Raw genomic sequence first — 26,992 nt, forward strand, 5'->3', positions numbered from 1 at the left:
GCCGACCTGAGCCGGGAGGGGACGGCCGGGCGGAAGTGTCTAGCCCTGGGCCGCCTTGGTTACCGCGTTCTCCGCCACTCGCTACGTCATCGCTCTGAGCCCGCTCTCCGCTGCCCGCGCGGGCGCCGCCCGAGACCGTGGGACCCCGGTTACCGCCCCCTCAGGTAAGGTCTTCTCCTTCTCACCCTTCGCCCCTTTTTTCCGAGCTCCTTCTCTTCTTCCCCTTTTCGTTGCTCTGAGAGCGCTGCGTGGGTTCCACTGCCTCCTGTGCCGTTTGGACCCCGCGGTTGCCATACCCCTAGCGGGGGTAGGGGGTGTCTGATGCCATCGTCTTGGCGACGGAAGGGGTGCTTCCCCCTTCCCGGGCCACTTGGTTCCTCAAAGCGCTGGTGGCCGTGGTTGCTGGAGAGAAGAGGGAATGCTGGTTGATCCCGACGAGCGGGGGCTTGGACGGCAGCCTGGTTTAAGCAAGGGATAGGGAGAGGCAAAAGACAGGAGTAGGTAGGCCTGGAGGGGTGCGGTTGGGTACAGTGTGGACGGCGTGTGAACCCTGGGCGGTGACAGTGGAGAAAGATGTCTTGGGCCCTGCCCCTGAACCAGGAGCCACCATGTTGGTGATACCCCCCGGACTGAGCGAGGAGGAGGAGGCTCTGCAGAAGAAATTCAACAAACTCAAGAAAAAGGTGAGGGAGTGTGTGGGGGCGTGGCCCAACCTTTCACAGACTCTACACTCTTGAGAACACCTGGGGTGAGTGTGAGGGGATGGGGGGGTTCTTCCAGCTCATACCTGGAGACATATCTCCTCTCAGCGTAGCCTTATAGCTGGGCTTTTCCCGAGTCTTGGTGTGTGCCTTCTCTTCTGTGCATTCTGCCATGGAGTTGTCTTCCTTTTCCGTGGCTTTTAGTACCACCAAAGAGGTGGTAGTCTCCAAGTTTGTTTTTTCAGTTCTATCCAGTCTATTACTGATAGCCCTTAGGTACCCAGTGTTGCAGCTGTCATCTTCCTATCCTAAATTAGTTCCTTTTCTTAATCTTCCAAATAGGAGTGAACACAGCCAGTTCTCCCAGGTGTTTGGAATCAAAATCTCATCTCTGACTTCTCCACTTTTTGCATAGCCAAACATTTCCAAGTCTTCTTGATTCTTCCTTGGAAGTAGTTTATCTTTTCGTCTGTATCTCATAGATCAAGTTTTTGCTGACGCTCACATAGAGTGTTGTAATGGTTTCTCAAGAAGTTTCTCAGTGGTTTTTTGGACAGACTTTCTTCATTCTTATTAAAATGAACTACTGAAAACACAAAACTGTCTCTTTTTCTCAAAACCCGTAAGTGGTTTCCCATTGTTTATAGAACAAAGCCTTACCTTGGCATCCCTTTCTAGTCAAATGGAACTATTCACTAGTCCCAAAACATGCATTCCCAAAGCCTTCTTATTTCTGCATCTTTGCCATCCTGTTTTCTTTGTCTAAAATGCCCTTTTCTTTCAATCTGTTTTGTGTAGATTCTACCCAGGGACCAGTTTAATAGCCATTTTGGCATCAGATAATCTTAACTTGGTTTCAGCTACAAGCAGTCTGCATCTCTTATAATCATTCTTGATAATTATCTCTAATCATCTTGTTTCTCAGGCTGTAAGCTTCTCGAGGGAAGGAACTTTGTCTCATACTTTTGCATCCTTCTGTTACAAAGTAATGGCGTGTCCTTGTTAAACATACAGGGGATGGATGGATGAAGCCCCTGAGAAAGGCACGTAGGCTTGTACTTACTTGCAGCTTAAATCTTGGGGCTCTGGTCCATGGTTGAATTCCTTGTCTTCAACTTCAAAAACCTGAGACTCTGGAAAGCCTTTGGATACTGTAGTTTGGCTAGATTAAGTATTGCTGGCATTGTAGATGATCCAGTGGACCATGTGTGAGAGGCAGGGCTGCCTCAGCGTACCACTGCAGGGACACTATTTGAATTGTTTTCTGAGAAAGGTGTCCCCTGGAGTGAGGTGCCCAGGGACCTTGGGAGCAGACCGGGCCAGGGACCGGCCCTCACCAATCCCTCTCTTCTCACTCTCGTTCCCAGAAAAAGGCATTGCTGGCTCTGAAGAAGCAAAGTAGCAGCAGCACAGCCAGCCAAGGCGGTGTGAAACGCTGTGAGTGACAGGGGAGATGGGGATAGGCTGGAGTGGGCACCGTGGGGCCAACATCTCCCACAGCTTGGCCACATGATGCCCCCTTCCCTCACCACTCCAGCCCTGTCTGAGCAGCCTGTGGTGGACACAGCCACCGCAACAGAGCAGGCAAAGCAGCTGGTGAAATCAGGAGCCATCAGTGCCATCAAAGCCGAGACCAAGAACTCGGGCTTCAAACGTTCTCGAACCCTAGAGGGGAAGTTAAAGGTGAGCACAAACAGAAAGATTGTTCCGGGGACCCTTGACTTCAGAGGGCATCTTTCCAAGTTGGAATGGAGGTAAAATTTAGGGGAAAAATAACATCTATTCAGTCATGGGCAAATTGTCATACAGGTCTGAACTTCAGATTTCTTATGTGTAAAGTGAAGACACTGGCTGACTTCTCAGTTCTCCATTTTACACGCTCTGTGGCTTTAATCTACCACATACTCGAGCTCCTGGGTTTTGTCATTCTGAGGAGTTGAACAGGTCGAAGATGTCAGCAGGTTCAAGAAACATACAGATAAGCTAAATATTTTTAAGTGTCTGTTAGGTCATTTATGAAAGATACATAATCAAATAAGAAATGCACAAAGGAATTAGAGGAGAAGAAAGAGGCCAGAAGAAACCAAGAAGAGGAACCACTTATCACACAGTTAGGTTGCCTCCTGCTCTCACATTGAAGTAGATCTCTACAATCTTCCCAGGACCCTGAGAAGGGGCCAGTCCCCACTTTCCAGCCGTTCCAAAGGAGCATATCTGCCGATGACGATCTACAGGAGGTATGGTTCCCAGTTCTCTGTCCCTGGAGGCCTGGGGAATGAGGAAGATGAGAGACCCACATATTTGGGGCCACATGCCAGCAAGTAGGACTCATCTTAACTGTCCGTGGTTTCTTTTGCAGTCGTCCAGACGCCCCCAGAGGAAATCTCTATATGAGAGGTTAGAGAACTAGAGAGAGAACTGGGTCTCAATTGGAGGGAGTGGGGGAGGGTTGATTGCCTGGATCCTTGGGAGGTTTAGGACTGGAGTGGAAGGAACTGGGGCTTCAGAGCGGGTGTTAAGTCTCCACAGGGTCTGGGAAGTTAAGGTAAAGACCCCGTTTGATCCTCACTGTCTGCCTCTCCCCAGTTTTGTGTCTTCCAGTGATCGGCTTCGGGAACTGGGGCCAGATGGGGAAGAGGCAGAGGGCCCAGGGGCTGGTGATGGTCCCCCTCGAAGCTTTGACTGGGGCTATGAAGAACGTGGTGGTGCCCACTCCTCAGCCTCCCCTCCCCGAAGCCGCAGCCGGGACCATAGTCGTGAGCGGAACCGGGACAGAGACCGAGATCGGGAACGGGATCGAGACCGAGATCGGGAACGGGATCGAGACCGCGATCGGGACAGGGACCGCGATCGGGAAAGGGACCGAGATCGGGACAGGGACCGCGATCGGGACAGGGACCGCGATCGAGAACGAGAGGGCCCTTTCCGCAGTAAGTGATCTGGGCTGGTGGGAGAAGTGAAAGGGTTTAGGCGAGTCCTACCAAAGTGGCCTCTTAAAGCAGAGGCTGAGGCAGGTTGCATCTTGTGACTGTGACTCCTGATCCCACAGGGTCGGATTCGTTCCCTGAACGCAGGGCCCCTCGGAAGGGGAATACTCTCTATGTATATGGAGAAGACATGACGCCCACCCTCCTCCGTGGGGCCTTCTCTCCCTTTGGAAACATCATTGACCTCTCCATGGACCCACCCAGAAAGTAAGGATGACTGTGGGGCAAGATGATAAGTCCTGGGAGGACCTGGGTTTGAGGGAAGAACACTGGCCTATCTCCAGCGGCCTGTGAGGCCTGCGTTTGGTTGGGTCCACAAGAGCCCATAGGCCCCCTACTGACCCTGTTTTCTCTCATCCCAGCTGTGCCTTCGTCACCTATGAAAAGATGGAGTCAGCAGATCAGGCCGTCGCTGAGGTTGGGACTTCCCAGATCTGTTCTTCCCATCCCTCCTGCTATCCTCATGTTTTCTCTTTAAAATACTGGGAGCCAGGAGAAAATCATTTCCTATTGACAGAGAAAGTCTATTCCTAGTCACACGAGAAACATATTCTCAGATCCTCACTCAGTCTATTTCTAGGGTGGCAACTGTTGGAATTCCTCCTTTGCTTGGTCTGCAGTGTGTCCCCCCATCCTTTGCTTCCTCCCCTCTTCTGCCCCAGCTCAACGGGACCCAGGTGGAGTCCGTACAGCTCAAAGTCAGCATTGCCCGCAAACAGCCCATGCTGGATGCTGCCACTGGCAAGTCTGTCTGGGGCTCCCTTGGTAAGAACGGATTCCTCCTCCGTCATCCTGTTCCCCACAGCTCACCCCTTCTGTTTGTTCCCCTGCATGTCCCAGGATCCCATAGAGGTGATAGAGGCCTAGATCTGTGTGGAGGCCGTGGAATGGGAATGAGAATTGTCAGGCTTTCTGTCAGTTAGAGGTGGGAGAAGATGGAGAGAAAAATATTGAGACAACAACTCCCAAAGCAGTAACTGGAACAGGGAAGAAAGTAGAAGTAAGGGAGGTTGGTGAAGAAGATGAGCGTCTCACATGGCTTTGTTCATTTTGAGATGGAGTGTAGTTGGTTTTATAAAATAAGCATTTGAAATTAGAGGTCTAGAACTTACTTAGGTGTGAAGTGAAGAATGAAAACACGGATCAGAGTCCCCTGTATCACAGAGTGGCTGCAAAATGGTAGTATCCTTACGGGAGACTGAATTTGGGGAAAAGAATTACCCAGGCCTGGGCATGGGGAATATTCAGGGAGCAGCCATTAAAGCCAAAGGACACAAGCTTTGGAAGCAGGGCAGTGATCAGCGGTGTCAGGGTGCAGAAATCCAAGAGAATGGAGGCTGGTTTGGGGTGAGTCACTCTAGCCCCAGAATGGCAGGGATGAAATCCTTGGAGAAGGGGTGAAGAGAGGGACACGTCAGCATAGGGAGGAAAAAAGAAGGGGAGGGAACAGCTTGAGGCTTGAGGAAGAATACTTTGGGTCAAAGCTGCACCCAGAATGGTTCTCCCACTGGGGCCAGTAGCATTTCTTAGTTTAGTGCAAATAGCCCACTATACCTGTTGGTTTTCCTGGCAAAGGAGTAGGCAGAAAGGTGTGTTCAGAGCAAGAGCGGCCCTCCAGACGAAAGGAAGGAACAAGGAATGACTAGCATGTCAACAAAGGCCTACGGAGATTTTCTAGTGGGTTAACATCATTCAGTTGTCTCAACAATAATATTTGGGATGATTCTAAGAACCAAATATCCGTTACGGTATCTGCATGGGCCGCAGTAACAGCATAGGCTCCTTGCTTCAGGGATGGGTCGGTAGCCCTGAGGGGGCTGAAGGGAGCCAGGCCATCCTGGCCACCAGAGGGCAGCATTGAAATTGGGCTTCCAAGGGCCAGAGGCCAGGAGGGAGCTGGAAGAGTCTCTGGCCTCAGTAGTGCTCAGATGCAGTGCTTCAGAACTCAACCAATCCTTTCCTCCTTCCCCAGCTGTCCAGAACAGCCCTAAGGGTTGCCACCGGGACAAGAGGACCCAGATTGTCTACAGCGATGATGTCTACAAGGAAAACCTTGTGGATGGCTTCTAGGGAATGGAGCTGGATTCCGTGTGCCTCATCTGCGCCAACACTGGTCTCAGTAAAACACTGAGGTGGAAGCTCACACATCTCCCTCAGCCTCTGGTTTTTCAGCACCTGGGATTGGGGTTGAGCCTTTAAAAACGGCTGTTAGATTTTCTCTCAGTTGTAACACATGGCCAGTGCACGTTCCCCTCTCCCTTCCCCCAAAAGGATCTTGAACACAGGTATTGTTGCAGCTGTTTTAATTTGATCTCATACCCCTTTCCAGCGGGAAGCCCCTTACAGAAAATCCAAACCCTCATCTTTGAGTTTGTCCTTGAGCCAGGGCCGCACTTGGAAGAGGTTGATGTGAAAGTCTCGGGCGTGCGCAGGCACCTGCTGCCACCGCCTCTGGTCTTTGCAGACATCCACGACGCCCCAGCTGATCACGCCGACCTGGACAGGGCAACGGGGTGCCACGGATCACTTGGTAGAATTCCTTCCTGATCCCCCGAAACTCAGCTATTCCTAGTTGCATCTGAGTTGACCTAGAAGAATTAGACTGGGGACCCAGCTCAGTCCTGGTCTCTCTAGCACACAGGCCGGACGCAGGGCCTTAGCCGACCATTTCAAGGAACAGTTGTAAGGAGGCAGGCTCTGCCCTCCTCTTTCCAGACACACCCATGGAGCTTTCCTGCTTTAGGGCCCATGCTGACCACTTGGCATCTCCCCACAGATAGGAGAGGGGAAACTCACTTGAATGAAACGACTCCTCTTGTGAATAATCAGGGGACCACCAGAATCACCTACAGGGGAGGAAAAGCTGTAGGGAGAACGATTCTTGGGCCTCAGGAACATGCAGCATGATCAAAGAGCCTTCTCTTACCTCTGCAAGTATTGGGGTCAGCATAAGGATTCACCCCTCCAGTGCAAAGGAACCTGGGGGTGACCACTTCAGAGATGTCTTTAACTTTGTCATAGCCTGTGGCATATCGAGCATCTCTCTCACAGCTGGCTTTCTATAGGTGAGGAGGAGAAAGGGGTGATGAATAGAGCATGCTCAGGAAGAATTGGGGCCTAGAAGACCTGCTTAGAATCCCATATTCCTCACCTTGTCCCCATTCTTGATGTAGACCTCCTTCCGAATTAGCATCTTCTTCCCATCTTTGGATAACTCTGACACAAACATAGCTTTGATATCCTTTGCAGGGAGCAGCTCTTGCACTGGACAAATGGACAGGCTGGGTCATTTTAACTCTCCCTCCCCCCCCATCTCCCCATTGCCTTTGTCACTCAGCAAATGTCCCGCAGTGCTTTCCTGTGAGCTAGGGACCAGGCTGGCCATCATCTCCCACAGCACCCCGTCATGCCCCACTTGTCGCTTGGTACCGCTCCCTTGTGCTACTCTCCCTGAATATCTTACTCTGTTGCTGGCAAGTGGTTGACAGTGGAAGCCTCAAAGCTTGATTTGTTCCCTGGGTGCAGGGGAGACAAATGGGCCTGTTAAGGAGAGATGGGGAAACTCAGGGACAGCACATTGATTGGACTTGCCCCAGGCCTGCAGCACCCCCTTGCCTGAACTTTTCTCCTCAGGGTTCCAGAGGGCTCACCTGACAGTCTGGTCATACGTCAGCCTCTTCTTGAGCCTGATAAGGGCCACATCATAGTCATAAAATTCATGAATGCCTTCTGCTTTTTTCCCATTGATGTTGTAGTCGGGGTGAAATAGGATTTCCTGTATCTCCAATTCCTGCTTCGTCCCTCCTAAGGTAGGAGGAGAATGGGTGTGTCAGGGCATCCCGCTTCTCTGCGGGCAGCCTCCTGCCTCTGCCCCACCCCCAAGTGGCCCAGTGTGCCAGGGACGGAGCTGCTGTGAGGCCCTGCGCAGCTGAAACTGGGGATTGATGCGTTGCGTCCTTACCCACGCTGACCTTGATTGAGTGTTCCTGATCATCCACTGTGAAACAGTGTGCGGCCGTCAGCACAAAGTACTCAGACACCACGGCCCCCATACAGGTCTCGTGTCCCTTCAAAGGGCGCTGGAACAGAATGGCAGAGGGGAAAGCTCAACTTCCCCAAACCCCACAACCTACCCCTTCCGCTGCCCCCGTTCCACCCTGACTCCCCCCGCCGGGAGTCCCTGCCACCAGGATGCTGTGCTTACAGTGACCGAGATCTTGGCCTGCCACGGTTGCTTGTGGTAATCAGTGCCTTTCTTGTGCTCCCAAACCATTCCACAGAGCCCCAGCGTCCGGGTCTCATCTAGTAAGAAAGGAAAATGTGCTGAAAGGTGGGACACTTCATTTCCAGCTGGCAGCAGCCTTTGGGGGAGGGGCGTCTGCATGGTAATGAGGCCCAGAAGGAGAGGAAAGCCACGGGGCATTTGTTTTCCTTAACATTGTGGGCAAGGAACCGCGCGCTAGAGTGAAGCGAACTTGGAACTAAGAGATGGGAGACCTGGCTGCTTTCAGGCCCAACTCTAGCCGGCTTGCTGTCCCTAGGCTGCTCTCGGCCTCACTTGCCCCACGTGTTAAACGAGGGACTTGAGAAAGCTCTCTGATGTCAGTCAGTCAGAGCTCTGTGATTCTAAGATCAGGAAGCGGATAGTGCCAGGAAACAAGAATGTGACAGAGAAGGAGCAGCAAGAAAGACCTTCCAGACTGCCGAGGCTTCAGGAGGAGAGGCAGTATGAGTGACCTTGGGGTACCTGGGCAGGTTCCTGACCTCTTTACAACCGCCTGATATCTATATCTTCTTACCAAGCATTTGGATGAAAACATCTTCCAGGTTTTCCATGTCCTTGACTTTGAATACATGTTGTTCTTGATCCTTCTTGGAAGCCAAAGCGTTGATGTTCTCTTGGTTCACCAGAGGCCCAACCCCAAACACATAGATATCTGAGGGAGAAAAAGGGAGAGTGAGTGTCCACGCCCTGGGGACAGGAGCTGAGAAAGTAAGGTACTGGATCCTGGGCAATAAAACTCACCTAGATAATCCTCCCGTGGGTTTTTGTGACCCCCCCCAATGTACAGGAAGTCCCGGATCTCATGAATAACAGAAACTGGGTCCCCACCCATGTTGTGCAAGCCTGTAGAAGAGATGGACCATGAAGGTGAGAGGCAAGTAAAGAAGAGGGTCAAGGAAGATAAATTGGCTGGAAGTAGTGACACATGGCTGGGTAAGCAGCTTGAGGGGATGGAAGTGACAGATCACAAAGAGGCTTAAGAAGGATTCCTCCTTGGAAAGGGTCACAGAAATTATCAACATGGTTGGGGCCCCGAGCAGCACTCAGGGCTCCAACCATGAGTCTAGCTTTACATGTGGACCACACACTGGTACGAAAGGTTTGGGAGTCCGGGGCACAAGAAGGGTCCCTTCTGACCATCAGTCATGAGGATGATAACATGGCGGGTGCGGTTCCAGCCTTCAAGGAGGGCATTCCCTGGCCAGCTCATCATGTTGTATACTTCCTGGAGGGCCCGCTTGGTGTTAGTCCCTGCCTTCAATTTGTGATCTGTGGAAAGGGAAGAGATCACCTTGCCTGGTCTTCTAAGTCATCTATGAACCCTAGAGGCCTATCAACAACAGAAATCCCACATCTTTCAGCTTTTTGAGTTGTCAAAACTGACTTCCGTTTGGCCACAAAGTGACCTTCTCAGCCCCCAACAGGTCCCCAGTGACCTGTATTCCCCAGTGATGAGCCTGCTGTTCGACCACAGACTGCAAAGTGGTCTGCCCTGCCTCCCCACGTGGTCTCACCACCCCCTCCCCACAACAACCCTGAATCTTTTGACCTCTCTGACTCCAGAGTAACCTCCCCCAACCAGTCCTTCCCTGACCTCTGACCTTCATAGCTGATTTGGTTGAGTGTCCTTGTGACCCAGTCTGCATCGCTGCTGTTATCATCTCTCACTCTGACCCAAACTTTGGGGATTGTGGCATATGTCACTAGACCATATTTTGGCTTCACCCCATAACTTGCCACCTGTGGGTTAGGGGAGCAAAGGGTCATGGCATTGAAAGAATACTATGGTTGGGAGAGGTCAGCAGCTTTTCTGGGCCAGGGAAAATTATAATCAGAAACTAAGGGCTGACTGGTCACCCTGAGGTTCACCTGGATGATTGGGTTAGAGGTCAAGAAACTGCTTCAAGTAAAAGGGAAGGAGGACAGAATAGGACGAGAGGTTTTCTGGAATCCTGTGGCTCAGAGGCCTGGGAACATCAGGGAACTAGTCCTGGCAGGGCAGAGTTCACATTCAGGGGGTAGGGGGCTCCACCTTCTCAATGAAGTCTCTGAGACAGTTCTTGGCCCTTGTGAAGTTGCCGATCCCAATGCTGTCTGATCCATCCAGCACCAGATAGATGTTCATGGAACCCGAGGGGTCCAAGACAATCTTCCTCTTCTGTTGTTCCCCTGGGTGCCACCAGAGAAACTCAGGCTCCAGCATGCATGGTTCTCCTGCCTCTTCATCCTCCCCCAATTCCCTTCCTCCCTCCCTTCTCTGCCTCCAAACCTGGGCTATGTCCATCCTCAGCATCAACTCCTTCTATGGTCTCTGTCAGGGAAGACAGGAAGGCTTCGGCTACCTCTTCAGGGGTGTCATACATAAAGGAGTCTGGGAGAGGTCAGAAATCAGGTCAAATGTTGGGGGGGTGGAAGAGGGAGAGTCAAAGACTCATTGACTGGAGACAGGGGATGATGGGCTTCTGGGGCGGGAAGGGCTCAGTAGTGAGGAAGTTCTACGGGCAGGGTTAGAAGTGAGGAAGGAGCTGAGTTGCGTTAGGGGGAGGAAACAGTGCGCTGGTATAGGGACATGAGGATGAAAGGGCAGGATCTGAACCTGAGGGCATGGGTCAAGGGTCACCTTGGCAAGAAGGCTCTGTTCCGCTCCAAGAGCCACCTTCCTGGCATGTTCGCTGCTGGGAGCCACGCAGGGTGAGTCCCCGGTTGCAGTAGTAGGTGACACTGTCTTCAAGGCGGTACTGGCTGCCCACCTTCCTTGTGCCAATGGGGATGCCCGGGTTGGGGCAGTACCCCGCTGCAGAAGCATGAGATATGGAGGTGAGGGCCGGAACCTGAGGCCTGGACGGCACAGTAGAGCACAGGAGTTGTGGTGCCAGTTCCTCAGGCTGGAACAAGGTCAGGGAGGGGATACCATCACCAGGGGAGGGGATGCTTCTCACCTCCATCATCACAGATGGCCGTTTGTCCATCCCACCGACCAGTTGCTTGGCAGGTGCGATTGGCAGAGCCCCGGAGAGTGTAGCCATCATAGCAGTGAAAAGAGATCTCATCACTCAAATTGTAGTAGGGGGCCCGGGGCCAGTATTCCCCATTCTCAAACTCCTGCGGTCTTGGGCAGCGAATTGCTTTGGGGGAGGGGGGACAAGTAGAAGTTACTGAAAAGAAAGGGCTTCTCCTGAGAGTATCCCTCCTGGACTCAGGGACCCTGTCACAGAGAAATAGTGCCTTTTTGGTCCCACGGAAACAGTGGCTATCCTCAACCAGGATGAGTCCTGCTTCTCCTCGCTCCCCATTTCTGAGCGTTCTTTTCACTGCTGGGGCTGCCTGGCACAGGGCAAATGCTCAGTGAAGGTTCACTGCCTTCCTCCTCCCTCCTTCTCTGCTTCAGTTCTGGACAGTCCCTGCACTTGCTCAGCTTCCCCTGTTTACCTGCCTGGCCTCAACACCACTCTAATAGCATCCTAGTCTGGCCCCTGGCCACCATCTGCTCCATCCCTCCATTACCCCGTGCCCACCCTCACTGCCCTCCAACCTCTGCATTCTGCCTTCTTGACAATCTTTTGGTCTTGGGTCTGCAGGGCGCTCCAGGACCCCGTGGATCTGCAGGTGCGTGCCTGCACAGGGTACGGGTAGAAGCCAGAGGGACACTCGTACTCCAGTGCCTGGCCCTCCTTGAGAAGCCTGAAGGAGCCACCTTTGATCTCTATTCCCTCCAGAGAGCAGGTGCCTTGGGGCCTGTCCCTAGGCAATGGTGTTGTGCTCCCACCTAAAAAGAAAGGCTGCTGAAGCCCAGCCTCACAAGGCCAAGGAGGGGTGTTGGGGGTAGCAGGAAGGGGGGTGGTGACCCTCTCTTACCTCCAGACAAGAGGCCCAGCACCAAGGAAATCAGGCAGAGTTGGGGGCTGAGATTGCTCCCCATGGCAATGGAAGGCAGGAGAGAAACTGGGGTTGGGGGCCTATCCCAGCTTGTGCTGCCTGTCTGCTTGGCTCAGTGTCCAAGCTGAAACTTCAGACCTGGGCCTGGTCGCACTCTCTTCCCCTGCCCCCCACAACCTCCAGCCTTTTATGCAATCTGCGTTCTGGCACTTGTGGCTCACCCCGCCCACCTGACCCACACCACTTTCCGGAATGTCCAAGAGGGAGGGCCCCACTGAGCTGCCAGTCAAGGAAATAGAAACTGCATAAGCCCTGCCCTTTGCTGCCCATGATCCAGGACTGACCCCCTCAACACCACCTCTCAGCCCCAGGTCCTCCCCGGCGAGCCCAGACCACCCCCTTAGGGGCCAGAAATAAAGGCTGGCTCACTCCCTGTTGACTCTGTTAACGGAGCAGAGTCCAGCCACTGTTTGTCCAGCAGGGTCTGTGACCTGCCTCCTGGTGGTTCCTGGAATCATCCCGGCCTTCCTCACCCCCCTGGCCAGCCCACAAGTAGAGGCACAGACACATGAGGAAATCATCAATTTTTATTAATTTCATAACTGGGAAATTCCACGTGAGAGCGAAAGGAAAGTGAGTCAAGCGAGGCAGAGGGTGTGCCCCTGGGGATTCCCCAGCTTGGATGTGCAGCGCAGGGCAGGGGTTCGGAGCTGGGAGCACGGGGGGGTCATGGGGTCTGAGGGTGGGAGTTCAAGGGTAGGAGACAAGACAGATGGCAGGTGCTGGCAGGACAACTGAGGGGTGGCCACAGTTAGAGGGGCAAAAAGTTCAGGATACCCTCCAGGTGCTGCCTCAGCCAGGGCTGCAGGCGAAAGAGATTGATGTGAAAATCTCGTGGTATCTTGCCTTTGGGGGCCCTTTGGCGAGAGTTTTTATTGCCCTTGCCACAGGGGTTGTAGAGACCCCAACTCACTAGGCCCACCTGGAAGAGGGAGAGAACGGGGTGGGAGGCTGTCACAGCCCCAGCTCCAAGCCTCAACCTCCCCAGTTCCTTCAGAGGCCTCCCTCATCCTCCTGCAAGGCCAAGACCCTGTAACCCCAGTCCTGTGAGTTTCCCCCTTCTCTCCTCACCTGAAAAAACCTGTGCCTCCGCTCAAGGAAAACTGCTCCCCCAGATTCTCCTGCCAGAAAGGAGGGATAAGAAGCTGTCATCCTGACTCTCGCCCTGGCCCTGTGTCGTCAGGGTATGCATGCTGGCCACAGGGACAGCAGTGGTCTTTCCCTCAGGAATTCAGGCTCAGGAGTGGGGGTGGGAGGGACTCACCCCTGCAGGGATTGTCATCCTTCTCGGTCCCACTGCAGAGGAACTGGTCTGTCACTACCTCTCTGACATCCTCCAAGTCGGGGAAGGTGGTTTTGTCTTGGGAGACGGCCTTGATACAGCTTGTCCACTGCAACAGGGGCAGAACAGGAGAGAAGGATGAAATGAGCAGTCCCAGGGGCTACCTGGCAGTTGGTAGGCCTGGAGGAGGGGTGACACAGGGTCAGATGGAGAAAGTAGCCAGAGCTGGAGCAAGAAGGGACAAAGACACCTTCAGGGAGCAGCCACAGGCATCCCCCCACCCCCACCCCCCACAGATCCTCACCTCTGTCCCTGTCTTGAGGTTAATGTTCATTTTGTTTCCATTCAAGGCCACAAAATGAGCAGGAATGCTCAGTTTGTTCAGAAGTTCACTTTCTGCATTCAAGGAGAAAGGGATGTGGTGCCGGTCCCTTTACCCAGCACCCAGACTCCAGACTGGAGGCTGTTGCACAGTCCATGTCATCAGTCCTAAGCCCTGGTCCCAGCTCCTCACGCACCCTGAGCCCCAGCACTCACCATGGTCTCGGCAGGTGCTGCCTGGGGGTCTCCGCAGAGCCAGATTGGCCTCCACCGTGCAGGGAAGGCAAATGGGCCTGGGGAGAAGGACGAGGGTCACACAGGCCCATCCTCGGTGTCCCCTGCTGTGGGGACTCCCCAGAGCAGTCTCCCCGAGAAGACGCCCTCTCATCCCAGACTGTAGCACCTGGCATGGGTGGACATCTTCACTTTCTCGGCCAGCTTCAACAGGGCAATGTCATCACCGTAGAACTCTCGGATCCCCTGATCCTTCTTGGCAAAGACGTCAAACCCCGAGGAGATCACCACCTTATCAACACTGAAGTCTTTGCCCCACTGGGAGTTAGGGTCCCCTGGGAACAATAAGGCGGATTAGGCTGGGCCAGGGCTCCTGAAGGGGCCAGAGGGTAGGGACCAGTGCTGAGAGCCCTGGCCACAGGCTCAGGAGCCTGGTGTGGGCCCTGCCTTACCCACATTGATCCTCCACAAGGAGCTGTTCTCAGCATTGCTGAAGCAGTGAGCGGCCGTCAGGACCCACTGGTCTGAGATGAGGGCCCCCCGGCAGGTCTCCTGGCTCCTAGGCTGTAGGGAAATTGGTGATTCTCAGGGACTGCTATGTCTCTGGCCCATAGCCTCTTCCATCTCTGGGATCCAAGCCCCATCCCTCCTTCCTGGTACCTTAATAGTGACATGCCACGGTGCCCTTTCCTGGACAGAGGCATTGGCTGACATGTTCCCCACCCCACAGATGGTGTCTGTGAGCTGGGAGACATCTGTGGGTGTGGGAACAGAGGGGGAAGGAGGCGTGTGAGGAGCACTGTGAGCAGGTTCCCAGCCTGGACCCCTGGCTGGCCCCTCACCACCCACGCCACTCCGAAGAGGAAAAAGCTCACTCACCCAGCATGTGCTCAAAGACCTGGTACAGAGCCTCTGTGTCCTGCAGAATGAAGGCATGTCTCTCACCATCCTTCTTGGACCCCAGCTCATTCAGCTCTCTCCAGTCCACATCCAGCTTGCCCACCCCGATGGCATAGATGTCTGATGGGGAGAAGGAAATCACCAGAATCTTGTGGCTGTGGGGCTACCCTGTGAGACAGGAAACTATCATTTGGAACTTACTGGGTCCTGCAAAGCCCTAAATGAGCAGGGCCCCTGCCCCCTACCTCCTATCTGACCTCATTTCCTGCCACTCCTCACCCTTCTCTCCGTTCCATATAGCCTCCTTGAAGTCCCTCAGATCTGCAGGCGTGCTCTCACCCCAGGCCTTTTGCATAAGCCTCTGCCTGGTCCACTCCTTCCCAGAGTGCCCACATGGCTCACTTTCTTACCTTTTTAAGTCTTGACTCAAATGTCACCATCTCAGCGAGGCCTTCCCCGGGCTCCTTGTCTAAAACTGCAATGCCTCAGCCAATTCCATTCCCTCTCTGCTCCATTTTATGCCTTGGCACAAGGCTCTACCCACCACCCCCTACAGGGTCCTTATTTATCTTGTTTAATGCCCAGAGTAGGTAGAAGTCTGTCCCTCAAAAGGATATGTTCAAGTCCTAAGCCCCAGTACCTGTGAAGGTGACCTTATTTGGAAATAGGGTCTTTGCTCTTGGACTTCTAGCCTCCTGAATGTGCGAGCGAAAGTTGCTGTTGTTTTCAGCCACCCGAGTTTGTAGAATCTGTGGCACTATCCCTAGAAACCTAATACATTGCTCTTCCAGAATGACAACCCCAGCGAGACATCTTTGTCTGTTTTGTTCACAGCTCTATCCTTAGAATGGTGCCCAGGAGAGACTTTCTTTCTTTTTTTTTTTTGGAGAGACTTTCTAAGTACATTTATATGACTGAATAAAGAGCTCATGAGTGTACCCGGAGGCTTCAGATCTGGTTCCCCTGTAAGGTGTAGGCTCTGAGAGAGGAGCCTGAGGCCATGTCTTCCCACTGGACACCTGCGGCCCACACAACCATCCGTACCCCGCCTCCAAGCAAGCACGGGTGCCAGTCAGGACCGCCCCAGGGCAGCCACAGAGTCCAGTCTTCTCCCACGCTTTGCACCCCTCACGGCCCTTTTTGGCTCCCGGGGGACCCTGGGTGGTGTGTAAAGAGCGAGATGCTCAGACAGACTGGGAGACAAGGCTTTCCTCAGGGAGCAGTGTAGCCCTAGGCCGGCCAGAAGCAGTCACTGGGAGCTGGACAGTTAGGTCCCCAGTGTTTTCTGTGACTATGTCACTTCAGTTGCTGCTTCTTTTTAGTAAGGTATTTTTGAGCACTTAACCCTAGCCCCGTGATGCTAAGAGTTAGGGAGGAGAGTTTGGCCTTCGCCTTCCCTAGGCCAGAGTTTTAAAGAGGAAACTGCTTGCCCCCCAGGGGCAGGTGGGGTTGGTGGCATGAAGAGAGGCCCCAAGGGGAAAGTGAAACTTGTGAGGCTCAAAGGCAACTATCCTCGCTTGTCCGGAGCACTTCTGTCTAAAATTCTGTTCTGGTCAAAGGTCAATGCAATTTGTATTTAGTCTGAACCTGAGGAATTGTTCCTTTAAAGGCTGCAACTGCCAAAGCCTTAGCTGGTTATCTGTACCGCTAAAGGAGGAAACACCCGGGACAGTCCCTACAAGGAATCCAGGCCCTTTCTCCCTGGAGAAGTTCACGGGCACGATGACGGCAGCAGCCGCTCACATACACCGTTGTTCCTCTGTTCCTCCATACCAGGAAACATCTGAGCATTTGAGGTGGGTCCTAGCACCGTCCCCTCTTAGCAAAGGCAGAAACCGCCCCCGGCCACAGCCAACCGAAGAAACCAAGGCTGCAACCACAGGGTGGTTTGATTCCAGACTCTTGAGCATGACTCTCAGCTGCCTTCACACAGAACGACACAGCCTGGGTCCTCGCCGGAAATGAAGGCAAGATGCCCGCCCGCGCCCCCCTCCTCCGCACCCCCCGCCACGCCCCCTACAGGGGCCCCACAACTGGGAGCCGCTCCGAGGCTCACCCAGATAGTCGCTCCTCTGCTGCTTGATGTTCAAGATCTCTTTGATATTGTCAACAGCCAGCTTGGGAGAGCCACCCATGTTAGACTTTCCTAGAATGGAGGGAAAAGAATAGTCCGGAGAGACTCCCCACAGTCCCGGAGGAGTGGGGCAGCCATTCAGCATGGGAACCTTAACATTTAACGCTTCCCGCGTGAGTTTCAAGATATGTTATTTACTAGGCAACCCTCTTGGGTCCCCTCCCTCTTCGGGAGCTTTGTACCCTATCATTCAATAAACTTTACTATTGCTCAACAGACCTTGCTTTGCTGCCCAAAAAAAGAAAAAAAAAAAAAAAAGATATGTTATTTACTGAAATTCTCTACATCCCAGGCACCAGGTCAGGAGCTTCATAAACTTTATCTCATTTAATTCTCATGAAACCTCAGGTAGTGTGGGTATGCGCATTTTATAGGCAAAAAAACCAAGTTCCGAAGGGGCTATGCAGTTTGGCCACAGTCGAGAGATAAACGGCATAGCCCAGCTCCACGCCGCGGTCCGTCCTCCCATCCTTCCATCCAAGCGCCTTGACACGCCTGCTCCAAAGCCACCCCTCCCCGTCCAGCCGACTTGAGGCCACCTCCCAGGTAGTAACAATAACTGATAGCTGTAACGACAAAGCCCTTTTACACAAACCGCTTCAGTCACTCTCCACAGAGATTGTGTAAGGAAAGGGGGGCGGCTCTGATCATCATCACTGTTGCTGTCGTTCTGTCGACATCATCGACACTATTTCCACTTTACGAATGAGAAACTGAGGCCCAGGGTGGCAGAGGGAGAGCCAGCAGGCAGGCCTTCCGACCCCACGCTGCTGCTCCTTCCACTGTGCCGGACTCCCTTGCGGAGGCGACGATACCCACCGTCTGTCAGAAGGATGATGGCGTGTCGGATTTCCTGCCAGGCCGCTGTCTTCATTCCAAGGCGTTGCATCTGGTTATTCATCATGATATGGACACTATTTAAAGCTGCATAGGTGTTTGTCCCTGTCCCATTTTCATGGTCTGGAGTATGTGAAGAGGAAGGACTCTCTTAGAAACGTCCCACCTACCACCTGGCAGAAGGAATCACTCTATTCTCCCAACCATCGGAAATGCATTTATCAACTGGCTTGATACATCCAGACCTTCACTATCCAGATGGAGATTTGGCGTCACTGCCTGTTCAAACGTTAAAAGCCTTTTCCCTTAGAAATGCTCATTGCAGGGGCTCCTGGGTGGCGCAGTCCGTTAAGCGTCTGACTCTTGGTTTTGGCTCAGGTCGTGATCTCAGGGTCCTGGGATGGAGCCCCGCGTAGGGCTCCACGCTCAGCAGGGAGTCTGCTTGGGATTCTCTCTTTCCCTCTCCTTTTGCCCCTCCTCCCCCTCCCTCTGTCTCTCTCTCTCTCTCTCAAATTAATAAATACATCTTTTTTTAAAAAAAGAAATGCTCAGGGCGCCTGGGTGGCTCAGTCGTTAAGCGTCTGCCTTCAGCTCGGGTCGTAATCCCAGGGTCCTGGGATCGAGCCCCGCATCGGGCTCCCTGCTCGGCGGGAAGCCTGCTTCTCCCTCTCCCACTCCCCCTGCTTGTGTTCCTCTCTCTCTCTCTCAAAAAATAAAATCTTTAAAAAAAAAAAAATGCTCATTGCATAACCCCACTGAGGGCCACTCTAAAGCCTCAAGATTCAAAGATGCGGTTCCAAAGAACTTGGGTTTTTGCAGCCACTGCAACCCACCACCCAGACAGCTTGACAACGGCGTGGGGAGACTACAGTGTTGAGCCAAGAAAGCCAGCCCATGTAGATCTGGCATCAGGAAGGAGCCAAAGACCCGCACAAGGCATTCGGACGTGTAGCGCGTTACAGTAAGCCATGATTTGGTGGGAGCTGCGACTCCCCCGCCAGGAACCTGACTTGGAAGCCACCTCCCCCTGAGGAACCTGAGCCCCAGAGCCCTGGGACTAGAATGCCACCAAAGGTCTCACTCTCTCTCTAACTTGTCCAGAACCTCCATACAGGCACAGAGAGCTCATCCTCCCCCCGCCCGCCTCATCGCCTTCATTTGATGACACCCATACCTTTATAGTTGACATTGTTCAGACTGTTGATCACTTCGGTCACATCCCGGGAGTTGTCATACAGAACAGACATGATGACTTGGGGCTTGGATGCAAAGGTGATGATGGCGACACTAACATTGATCTCAAAGCTGAAGATCTGGGAAGGGCAAGTGAGAGGCAGCGTGAGAGGCCTTGAAACCGAAGGGGAGAGAGTAAGAGAGCCAGCCAAGGGCCCCAGAGGAGGCAGAGAGCCTGGGCCACTTGCTAAGACACTGCTGCTTGCAGGGAGCCAGCAAGCTGACGCTTGCTGACCAGGTCCTCTTTTTGATAGGCCGCTCACTCCTCACTGCATCCTCACATCAGTTCTGTGAGGGCGCGACATGGCCCCTATTTTATGGATGAGGACGTAGAGGCTTGTTGCCGCGCCGCAGACCACACCTCCGGTACGAGGCACAGGTCGAATTTGAACCTGTCCACTCGAATCTGAGGCACTTCTCCAACTGGCGTGTTTTGCAGCCTCAAGGCTTACTGGTTACTCTAAGTCTCAAGAGAGACTAAGGAGCACAAACTGCCTTCTTTAAAATGTAGCTGGGGGGCGCCTGGGTGGCTCAGTCTGCCTTCAGCTCAGGTCATGATCCCAGCGTCCTGGGATTGAGCTCCGCATCGGGCTTCCTGCTCGGCTGGGAACCTGCTTCTCCCTCTGCCCCTCCCCCTGCTTGTGCTCCCGCTCTCTCTCCCTCTCTCTCTGTCAAGTAAGTAAGTAAGTAAATAAATAAATAAAATGTAGCTGGGAAGAAAAACATATATCCACATAAACTATTGTGAAAAGCATAATTGCCAAGCAAAGTACTGGCAAGGAATCTAAACTAGGGGCTCGTCAGTAAAAACATTCTGAGCACATACTTCAACATAGGTATATATATTTATAAAAACCAACTCATTTATAAAGTGCATCACTATTCAAATATATTATATACCTTTTAAACACAAAAAATTGGAATTTTTGAGGGAAAGTATTAAATATTAAGTTGTTGATTTAATTTAAACTAAAATTATTCAACAAGTACACCAGTACTCATCTACCACACCCTGCTGGATTATTTTGTATATCCCTCTGTGGAGACCGCCATCCTAGATGATGGGTGCCTGGGAAACAGGACCTCAGCCTTGTTCATCTTTGGTGTCTCCCAGCACCCAGCACCCAGCTTGGTGCCTAACACATAGAAGGTGCCCCAGCAGTGTCTGTGGTATGAAAAATAGGATCCTATAAATTGAATCCATGATTCCTGCATGGCATGCACATAATCTGGGAGGACTTTTCGGAGGAGGTAGGCTGTGAGTGGGATCCTGAGGAAGGGAAGGAACCAGAGAGAGACAGTGGGCGTAGGAAGCCTCCTCTGTGCACAGACCCCTATTTCCTGACCCTGTCCACCATGAGAATGGCGCTGTCCTTGAAGATCTGAAAGTCATCTTCTGCCACACTCTGAGAGGCATCCAGGAGCAGGTAAAGGTTCAGGTGACCAGAGCGCTGGATTTGGATTTTACGGCCCATGCTTTCTGGGAGAAATGTGGAAGGAGTAGATTCACATCTTGACCTCCCACCTGCTCTCCTGCCAAGGGGCGGGGACTCCCTGCCTCCCCTCCAGTCAGCTCAGCTCCACCGAGACTTCCCGAAGCTCTCAGCATCCTCCCCATGCCAGGCCCAGCACCCTGCTGCCCCTACCTCAAGCACTTACTCGTTTTCTTCTGGGTGGGATTGGTGGCTCCAAGTAGGTGGGAGAACGAGGTGCCCAGGGCAGGGGCCACATCCTCAGGAAAGTCGTAAGAGTAGGGCTCTGTGGAAAGTCGCTGGGGTCGGCCAGGGTCAGGGGTGGGGTGCCCAGGACTCTCAGGAGGGGCAAGGTGGCTGGCTACTCACGGCGGCATATGGGCTCCGTCCCGCTCCAGACCCCGTTGCTCTGGCACTCCCGCTCTGCAGACCCAGTCAGCACCAGATTGGAGGAGCAGCGGTAGCTGACTTTGTCCCCAAGGCCAAAGCGGGAACCCATCCGCACAGCGCCCACCGAGATGCCCGGGTTGGGGCAGTGGCCAGCTGTGAGTCAACAAAGGAAGACAGCAGTGAGCAGGGACGCCCGTCCTCGGCCTTTCCGTCCTGCTCACCCACCCTCTCCCTCTTCCTCCTCTCCAGACCCGTGGAACCTCTGCAGGTCGTTTGGCCTCCCCGTTGGGAGACACCACAACCGGGCTTCCCAAGGGTGTGGATGGAAAATCTTAAGTAGGGCAAAATGTTTAGAACTCAGTGCCCTCGGTTGCCAGTTAAAGCGTCCCAGTGCCAACCCACCGACTCAGCCTGCATCCATCCCAGAGCCCCAGGGAAGATGCTGACTGAGAAGCCCAACACTGCCACAGAGAATATTTACACTTCATAAGCCACAATGAAGCACAGCTACGCACCCGCCAGAATGGCTAAAACTGAAAATACGGATAATTCCTTAATTCCATATTTCTGGAGTGACCATTGGGAAACTGTTTGCCAGTCTCGACTAAAACTAAATGTATGCCGGGGCGCCTGGGTGGCTCAGTCGGTTAAGCATCTGTTTGAAGGCAGAATAGGGATCAAGCCCCACATCCTGCTCCCGGCTCAGCGGTGAGTCCGCTTCTCCCTCTCACTCTTCCTGCCACTCTCCATGCTTGTACTCTCTCTCTCTCTCTCTCTGTCAAATGAATAAAAATCTTTAAAAAAAAAAAGATTCTCTCCCTCTGCACCCCCCCACGCTCTCTCTAAAAACAAAACAAACAAAACTAAACGTATGACAACATGTGACCCGATAATTGCACTCCTAAACAACATGCTCAAGAGAAGCAAATTCATGGGGCGCCTGGGTGGCTCAGTCGTTAAGCATCTGCCTTCGGCTCAGGTCATGATCCCAGGGTCCTGGGATCGAGCCCCACATCGGGCTCCCTGCTCAGCGGGAAGCCTGCTTCTCCCTCTCCCACTCCCCCTGCTTGTGTTCCCTCTCTCTCTGTGTCTCTCTCTGTCAAATAAATAAATAAAATAAAATTTAAAAAGAGAAGCTAATTCATATGTGCAACAACAGTTACATACAAGGGCATTCATAGGGCTTTACTCATAATAGCCCCAAACTGGAAGGAACCCAAATGCCCACCAAGAAGAGAACCCATAAATAAATTGCAATCTATTTCTATAATAAAACTACACAGGGCACCTGGGTGGCTCAGTTGGTTGAGCAACTGCCTTCGGCTCAGGTCATGATCCTGGAGTCCCGGGATCGAGTCCCACATCGGGCTCCCTGCTCAGCAGGGAGTCTGCTTCTCCCTCTGACCCTCCCCCCCTCATGTGCTCTCTCTCTCTCTCTCTCTCTCTCATTCTCTCTCTCAAATAAATAAATAAAATCTTTAAAAAAATAAAAATAAAACTACACAGCAATAAAAAATAACAGGGGCACCCAGGTGGCGCAGTCGGTGGTTGAGTGTCTGACTCTGGTTTCGGCTCAGGTGGTGATCTCGGGGTTGTGGGATCGAGCCCCGTGTCGGCCTCCGCGCTCAGCACAGAGAGCTGGGTCTGCTTAGGACTCTCTCTGCCCCTCCCCATCCTTTTCTCTCTAAAATAAATCAATACATCTTAAAAAGAAATAACAAACTTGCTGCTACACAGGACCACACGGACCAATCTCATAGGCAGAACGTTAAGAAGGAAGGAAGCCAGCTATTTGACAGAGTCGTGAATATGAGTAGGGAACCAGTGTCTGGACCGCTGGGGGACGGGATGGTCCTACCATCTCGTGGACTCCATGTCTTCTGTATTATGCCCTCAGAACTATCGTCCAGGCAGCTCCTAAAACCCAGGGAATCCTAGGAGCCCCACTCCTATCAACCAGAGCCCCTCACCATTGACAGGGGCAGTAATAACTATGACAAACTCCAGGGACTCTTCTAGATGCTTACTAATGTCAACTCAATCCCACAGCCAACCCCACACAGTGGCCAGTCTTACTATTTCTATTTGAGATGTGAAAATCGAGGCATAGGGGGGCGCCTGGGTGGCTCAGTCAGTTAAGCATCTGCCTTTGGCTCAGATCATGATCTCAGGGTCCTGGGATGGAGCCCTGCATCAGGCTCTCTGCTCAGTGGGAAGCCTGCTTCTCCCTCTCCCTCTGTTCCTCCATCCACTCGTGCTCTCTCTCTCGCTCGCTATCTCTCTTGTTTGCTCTCTCTCTCAAGTAAATAAATAAGATTTTTAAAAAAGAGAAAAAGAAAAATTGAGACATAGAGAGATTAAATAACCTGCCCAAAGGTTGCCGAAGTCTGAGCCAGGTTGGACCCATGTTGGCTGCAGAGGTGAGGGACTGAAGCACAGCGCTAGGTCCGCTCTCACTCAGCACCTTGTCCTACAATAGCCCATTGGGCCCGAAAACCAATCTTGCTTTAAGGCATTTGGAAAAGCTGGACAGAGTGCATGGAGCCTTTATGTTGGATCTGAAGCTTAGCCCGGCTCCCTGCAGGTGGGTGATGTGTGACCTGTAGACCTCAATTTACCAAAATCCAGGAATATGATTTTGGCATCAGAGACACCAGGCCCCTGTCCCCACAGAGGCCCGCTGGGCACACATCTGACTCCGAGGTTCCTGGGAGACCCCAGCCCCCATGCAGCTGGGGGGGCAGGGCACTCACCCCCGTTGTCACACACGGCTGTCTCCCCATCCCACACGCCATTGGGGCGACACCGCCGTACAGGTGAGCCCCGCAGGGTGAGGCCGTCCTCACACTGGAAGCTCAGGTTGCCGCCCACAGGGTGGGACCCCAGCCGCGGGGTGAACATGCCGTTCTCAAAGGACACAGGAGCTGGACAGCGAACAGCTGGAGGGAGAGAAGGGGAGGAGAACACAGGGATGGCTGGAAAACACCTGGGCGGGGCTGGGATGCATGGAGTTGCCAGGTGGTTGTCAAAATATTGGGCTGTTGCGTGCGAAATCCCTGCTTGTGGTAACTGGTTAGATATTGGCAATTGCACACAGTTCAGCCTAATAGATGATAAGCACTTCTCTCAGCCCCCTGAGGGCCATGGTCACCCCCGCCCCTCCCCTGGGGTCCTTGGATGCCCCGTGAGTGGACAACTAAAGGGGTGACATCGGGCACGACAGGAGACTCCGGCACCCGTTCTGAATGGTCGGGATTCTGCAGTCAATTGTTAAGTATTAAAAAAAAAAAAAGTATTTTAAAATCTCCATCAAAGACTGCTTCTTCCAATGCCTTGCTATGGACAATGGACACTTTCCCACTCTGTTGAGAAGCCCTATGGGAAAGCAGCTTTAGCCATCCCTGGTACACCACGCAGTCGGGTGAAGCCCCGCCCGGAGCAAGTCCTAAGGAGAGGTTCCGCAGTGGCCCCTGGCGGCCCCACCCTGAGCAAGGCCCACGGAGAGCCTCACGTTTGCAGACCGCCTTTGTCAGCCGCGGGGATCCCAGGGTCTGCCACTGCCCGTTGTGCTTGCACAGCCGTGAGGCTGGAACCGGGTAGCGGCCCAGGGGACAGGAGTAGGTGAGGACACTCCCAGGGGCCCAGCCACGGCTGAGGGTGAAAGTGCCACCGGAGATGTTCACGTTCCGAGGGCAGGAGGGAGCCTCTGCAGCCACGCCTGTGAGCATGGGACCCAACACAGAAATGCAGAAAAGATGAGAACAGAAAAGCGAGAGAAACGGTCATTGCCAAGTGGGAACTCAGTGTGGGCAGCACAGGCCTCTTCCGCGGACCTCAACATCCCCCTCCCCTGCTCCTACCTGGATACAGGGGCAACAGGCAAAGGAAAGCCATCAGTGGGTCCATGCTGTCCACCTTGAGGCAGAGAGAGGCAGAGAGCTGGCAGAGGGAAAAGGTCATCTGACTTCCCCGAAGCCCAGAGCTGACTCAGCAGCTGCTTCATTTGCTGCCAGAGAAGGAAAACTAGGGAGTGGCAAGGGGGATGTGCTCTTTTTTTTTTTTAATGAATAAATCTTTTTTTTTTTAAGATTTTATTTATTTTAGAGAGAGAGAGAGCATGAGCAGAGGGAGGGGCACAGGGAAAGGAAGAAGCAGACCCCCACCCCCCACTGAGCAGGGAGCCCCATGACAACACGAGGCTCAATCCTAGGACTCTGGGATCCTGACCTGAGCCGAAGGCAGACGCTTCACAGACTGAGCCACCCAGGGGCACCAGGGGATGTGCTCTTGGCAGGAAAAAATAATCAGGGACTGGGGACTGAGCTGAGGGGGCAAAGCCCTTGCCCATCTCCCTAATCCCAACATATCCTACACAGCTGATCTGCACCATAGGCTTTACATACTGCTCTCCGCCTCCACATCCCCTACACACACACATGCTCTTACATGTACAGTCTAAAGCACACAAACCCACAAACCATCCAAGATATTGCAAAATCATTTATTTAAGTAGTTTCAGGTTTCTCTTAGGTGTTGCCAAGTGGACTTTATTTCCTGAGAGCCTGCAATACTACTGTCTTCTTGAACATACACCTCCAAGAGACTGAGGCTAATTTTCTTAGAAATTCTTGCTAAATAGGAAGAACCACAATCTTTTTATTCCTTGCAACCCTTCCCCAGAAAGAATCTAGACATAAAAATGAAATCAACACTTAGTTTTTGGAGACTGGAAAATGTTTAAAACACTTTTACGGAAAGTCCAGTAGAAAAAATTCCCGACCCATAAAATAAATAAATCTGTGATTGGTTACCCAGAACAAAAGTATTTTGGAATTTTGGACATCCTTTATTTTTTTATTTTTTTCCTTCTTTTTAAAAATTTAAATTAAATTAATTAACATAGAGTGTATTACTAATTTCAAACATAGAGTTCAGTGCTCATTACATCACATGCCCTCCTTAATGCCCATCACCCAGTTACCCCATCCCCCCTCACCTGCCCTCCAGCAACCCTCAGTTTGTTTCCTATGATTAAGAGTTTCTTATGGTTTATCTCCCTCTCTGATTTCGTCTTGTTTTATTTTTCCCGCCCTTTCCCTATGCTCCTCTGTTTTGTTTCTTAAATTCCACATATGAGTGAAATCATAGAATTGTCTTTCTCTGATTGACTTATTTTACCTAGCTTAATACCCTCTAGTTCCATCCACGTCGTTGCAAATGGCAAGATTTCATTCATTTTTTTTTTAAGATCTTATTTATTTATTTGACAGATAGAGACACACCGAGAGAGGGAACACAAGCAGGCTTCCTGCAGAGCAGGGAGCCCGATGCGGGGCTCGATCCCAGGACCCTGAGACCACGACCAGAGCCGAAGGCAGACACTTAACGACTGAGCCACCCAGGCGCCCCAAGATTTCATTCTTTTGATGGCTGAGTAATATTCCATTGTGTGTATGTATGTGTGTGTGTATATATCTTTTTTTATTAACATATATTATTTGTTTCAGGGGTACACATCTGTGATTCATCAGTCTTACACAATTCACAGCGCTCACCACAACACATACCCTCCCCAATGTCCATCACCCAGCCACCCCATCCCTCCCACCCCCCTCCACTCCAGCAACCCTCAATTTGTTTCCTGAGATTAAGAGTCTCTTAATCTGGTTTCACCTTGTTTCATTTTTCCCTCCCTTCCCCTATGATCCTCTGTCTTTTTTCTCAAATTCCTCATATCAGTGAGATCATATGATACTTGTCTTTCTCTGATTGACTTATTTCACTCAGCATAATACCCTCTAGTTCCATCCATGTTGTTGCAAATGGCAAGATTTCAGGGTTTTTTATGGCTGCATAATATTCCATTGTAAATATATACCACATCTTCTTTATCCATTCATCTGTTGATGGACATCTTGGCTCTTTCCATAGTTTGGCTATTGTGGACATTGCTGCTATAAACATTGGGGTGCACGTACCCCTTCAGATCACTACATTTATATCTTTGGGGTAAATACCCAGTAGTGCAATTGCTGGGTCGTAGGGTAGCTCTATTTTCAACTTTTTTTTTTTTAAAGATTTTATTTATTTATTTGACAGAGAGAGACACAGCGAGAGACGGAACACAAGCAGGGGGAGGGGGAGAGGGAGAAGCAGGCTCCCCACAGAGCAGAGAGCCCGATGTGGGACTTGATCCCAGGACTCTGGGATCATGACCTGAGCCGAAGGCAGTCACCCAACCGACTGAGCCACCCAGGTGCCCCTATTTTCAACTTTTTGA

General features: G+C 52.2%; 3 protein-coding genes across 5 annotated transcripts; 1 reads left to right on the top strand and 2 right to left on the bottom strand.

The window, feature by feature from the left end:
* The first annotated feature begins 9 nt into the window (after window positions 1–9).
* Window positions 10–5,972, top strand: NELFE (negative elongation factor complex member E). The gene is made up of 11 exons (XM_036108257.2): window positions 10–164; window positions 601–683; window positions 2,069–2,138; window positions 2,239–2,384; window positions 2,864–2,938; window positions 3,061–3,098; window positions 3,288–3,631; window positions 3,751–3,895; window positions 4,051–4,105; window positions 4,351–4,453; window positions 5,661–5,972. The coding sequence occupies exons 2-11, from the start codon at window positions 609–611 to the stop codon at window positions 5,756–5,758; spliced, it is 1,149 nt and encodes a 382-aa protein (XP_035964150.1). The 5' UTR covers window positions 10–164; window positions 601–608; the 3' UTR covers window positions 5,759–5,972.
* A 4-nt stretch (window positions 5,973–5,976) lies between these two features.
* On the bottom strand, window positions 5,977–12,016 carry CFB (complement factor B). 3 transcript variants are annotated; one of them, XM_036108222.2, is made up of 18 exons: window positions 11,829–12,016; window positions 11,506–11,739; window positions 10,913–11,098; window positions 10,594–10,767; window positions 10,243–10,344; window positions 10,006–10,142; window positions 9,575–9,713; window positions 9,111–9,242; window positions 8,715–8,816; window positions 8,488–8,625; window positions 7,893–7,990; window positions 7,650–7,767; window positions 7,339–7,492; window positions 7,152–7,228; window positions 6,840–6,952; window positions 6,615–6,747; window positions 6,485–6,534; window positions 5,977–6,184 (listed from the first exon to the last, which is right to left on the bottom strand). In XM_036108222.2, the coding sequence occupies exons 1-18, from the start codon at window positions 11,890–11,892 to the stop codon at window positions 6,029–6,031; spliced, it is 2,307 nt and encodes a 768-aa protein (XP_035964115.1). In that variant the 5' UTR covers window positions 11,893–12,016; the 3' UTR covers window positions 5,977–6,028. The 3 variants fall into 3 exon arrangements, with proteins under 3 accessions (XP_035964115.1, XP_077911666.1, XP_077911667.1); XM_078055540.1 differs by lacking the exon at window positions 8,715–8,816; XM_078055541.1 differs by lacking the exons at window positions 9,111–9,242; window positions 9,575–9,713; window positions 10,006–10,142 and having other exon boundaries at window positions 11,829–12,015.
* Window positions 12,017–12,422: 406 nt separating this feature from the next.
* C2 (complement C2) lies at window positions 12,423–24,702 on the bottom strand. Its single transcript, XM_036108223.2, has 18 exons — window positions 24,573–24,702; window positions 24,224–24,430; window positions 23,466–23,651; window positions 20,692–20,865; window positions 20,510–20,608; window positions 20,197–20,330; window positions 18,792–18,930; window positions 17,600–17,740; window positions 16,703–16,792; window positions 14,626–14,766; window positions 14,407–14,501; window positions 14,199–14,310; window positions 13,916–14,081; window positions 13,729–13,805; window positions 13,496–13,587; window positions 13,174–13,300; window positions 12,981–13,030; window positions 12,423–12,831 (listed from the first exon to the last, which is right to left on the bottom strand). The coding sequence occupies exons 1-18, from the start codon at window positions 24,670–24,672 to the stop codon at window positions 12,661–12,663; spliced, it is 2,301 nt and encodes a 766-aa protein (XP_035964116.1). The 5' UTR covers window positions 24,673–24,702; the 3' UTR covers window positions 12,423–12,660.
* Window positions 24,703–26,992: the final 2,290 nt, after the last annotated feature.

This window comes from Halichoerus grypus, chromosome 9 (assembly GCF_964656455.1).
Source record: "Halichoerus grypus chromosome 9, mHalGry1.hap1.1, whole genome shotgun sequence".
NCBI lineage: Eukaryota > Metazoa > Chordata > Mammalia > Carnivora > Phocidae > Halichoerus > Halichoerus grypus.

Excerpts from the sequence above, each read along its gene's own strand:
- NELFE (XM_036108257.2), top strand. The coding sequence starts at position 609 with ATGTTGGTGATACCCCCCGGACTGAGCGAGGAGGAGGAGGCTCTGCAG. Across the intron at positions 2,385-2,863 it reads CCCTAGAGGGGAAGTTAAAG|GACCCTGAGAAGGGGCCAGT; the intron begins GTGAGCACAAAC and ends CAATCTTCCCAG. Across the intron at positions 3,632-3,750 it reads ACGAGAGGGCCCTTTCCGCA|GGTCGGATTCGTTCCCTGAA; the intron begins GTAAGTGATCTG and ends CTGATCCCACAG.
- C2 (XM_036108223.2), bottom strand. The coding sequence starts at position 24,672 with ATGACCTTTTCCCTCTGCCAGCTCTCTGCCTCTCTCTGCCTCAAGGTG. Across the intron at positions 24,431-24,572 it reads CCTGTTGCCCCTGTATCCAG|GCGTGGCTGCAGAGGCTCCC; the intron begins GTAGGAGCAGGG and ends CCATGCTCACAG. Across the intron at positions 13,031-13,173 it reads GGATGACAATCCCTGCAGGG|GAGAATCTGGGGGAGCAGTT; the intron begins GTGAGTCCCTCC and ends CCTTTCTGGCAG.
- CFB (XM_036108222.2), bottom strand. The coding sequence starts at position 11,892 with ATGGGGAGCAATCTCAGCCCCCAACTCTGCCTGATTTCCTTGGTGCTG. Across the intron at positions 10,768-10,912 it reads GGCCATCTGTGATGATGGAG|CGGGGTACTGCCCCAACCCG; the intron begins GTGAGAAGCATC and ends ATGCTTCTGCAG. Across the intron at positions 6,535-6,614 it reads TGACCCCAATACTTGCAGAG|GTGATTCTGGTGGTCCCCTG; the intron begins GTAAGAGAAGGC and ends CCTCCCCTGTAG.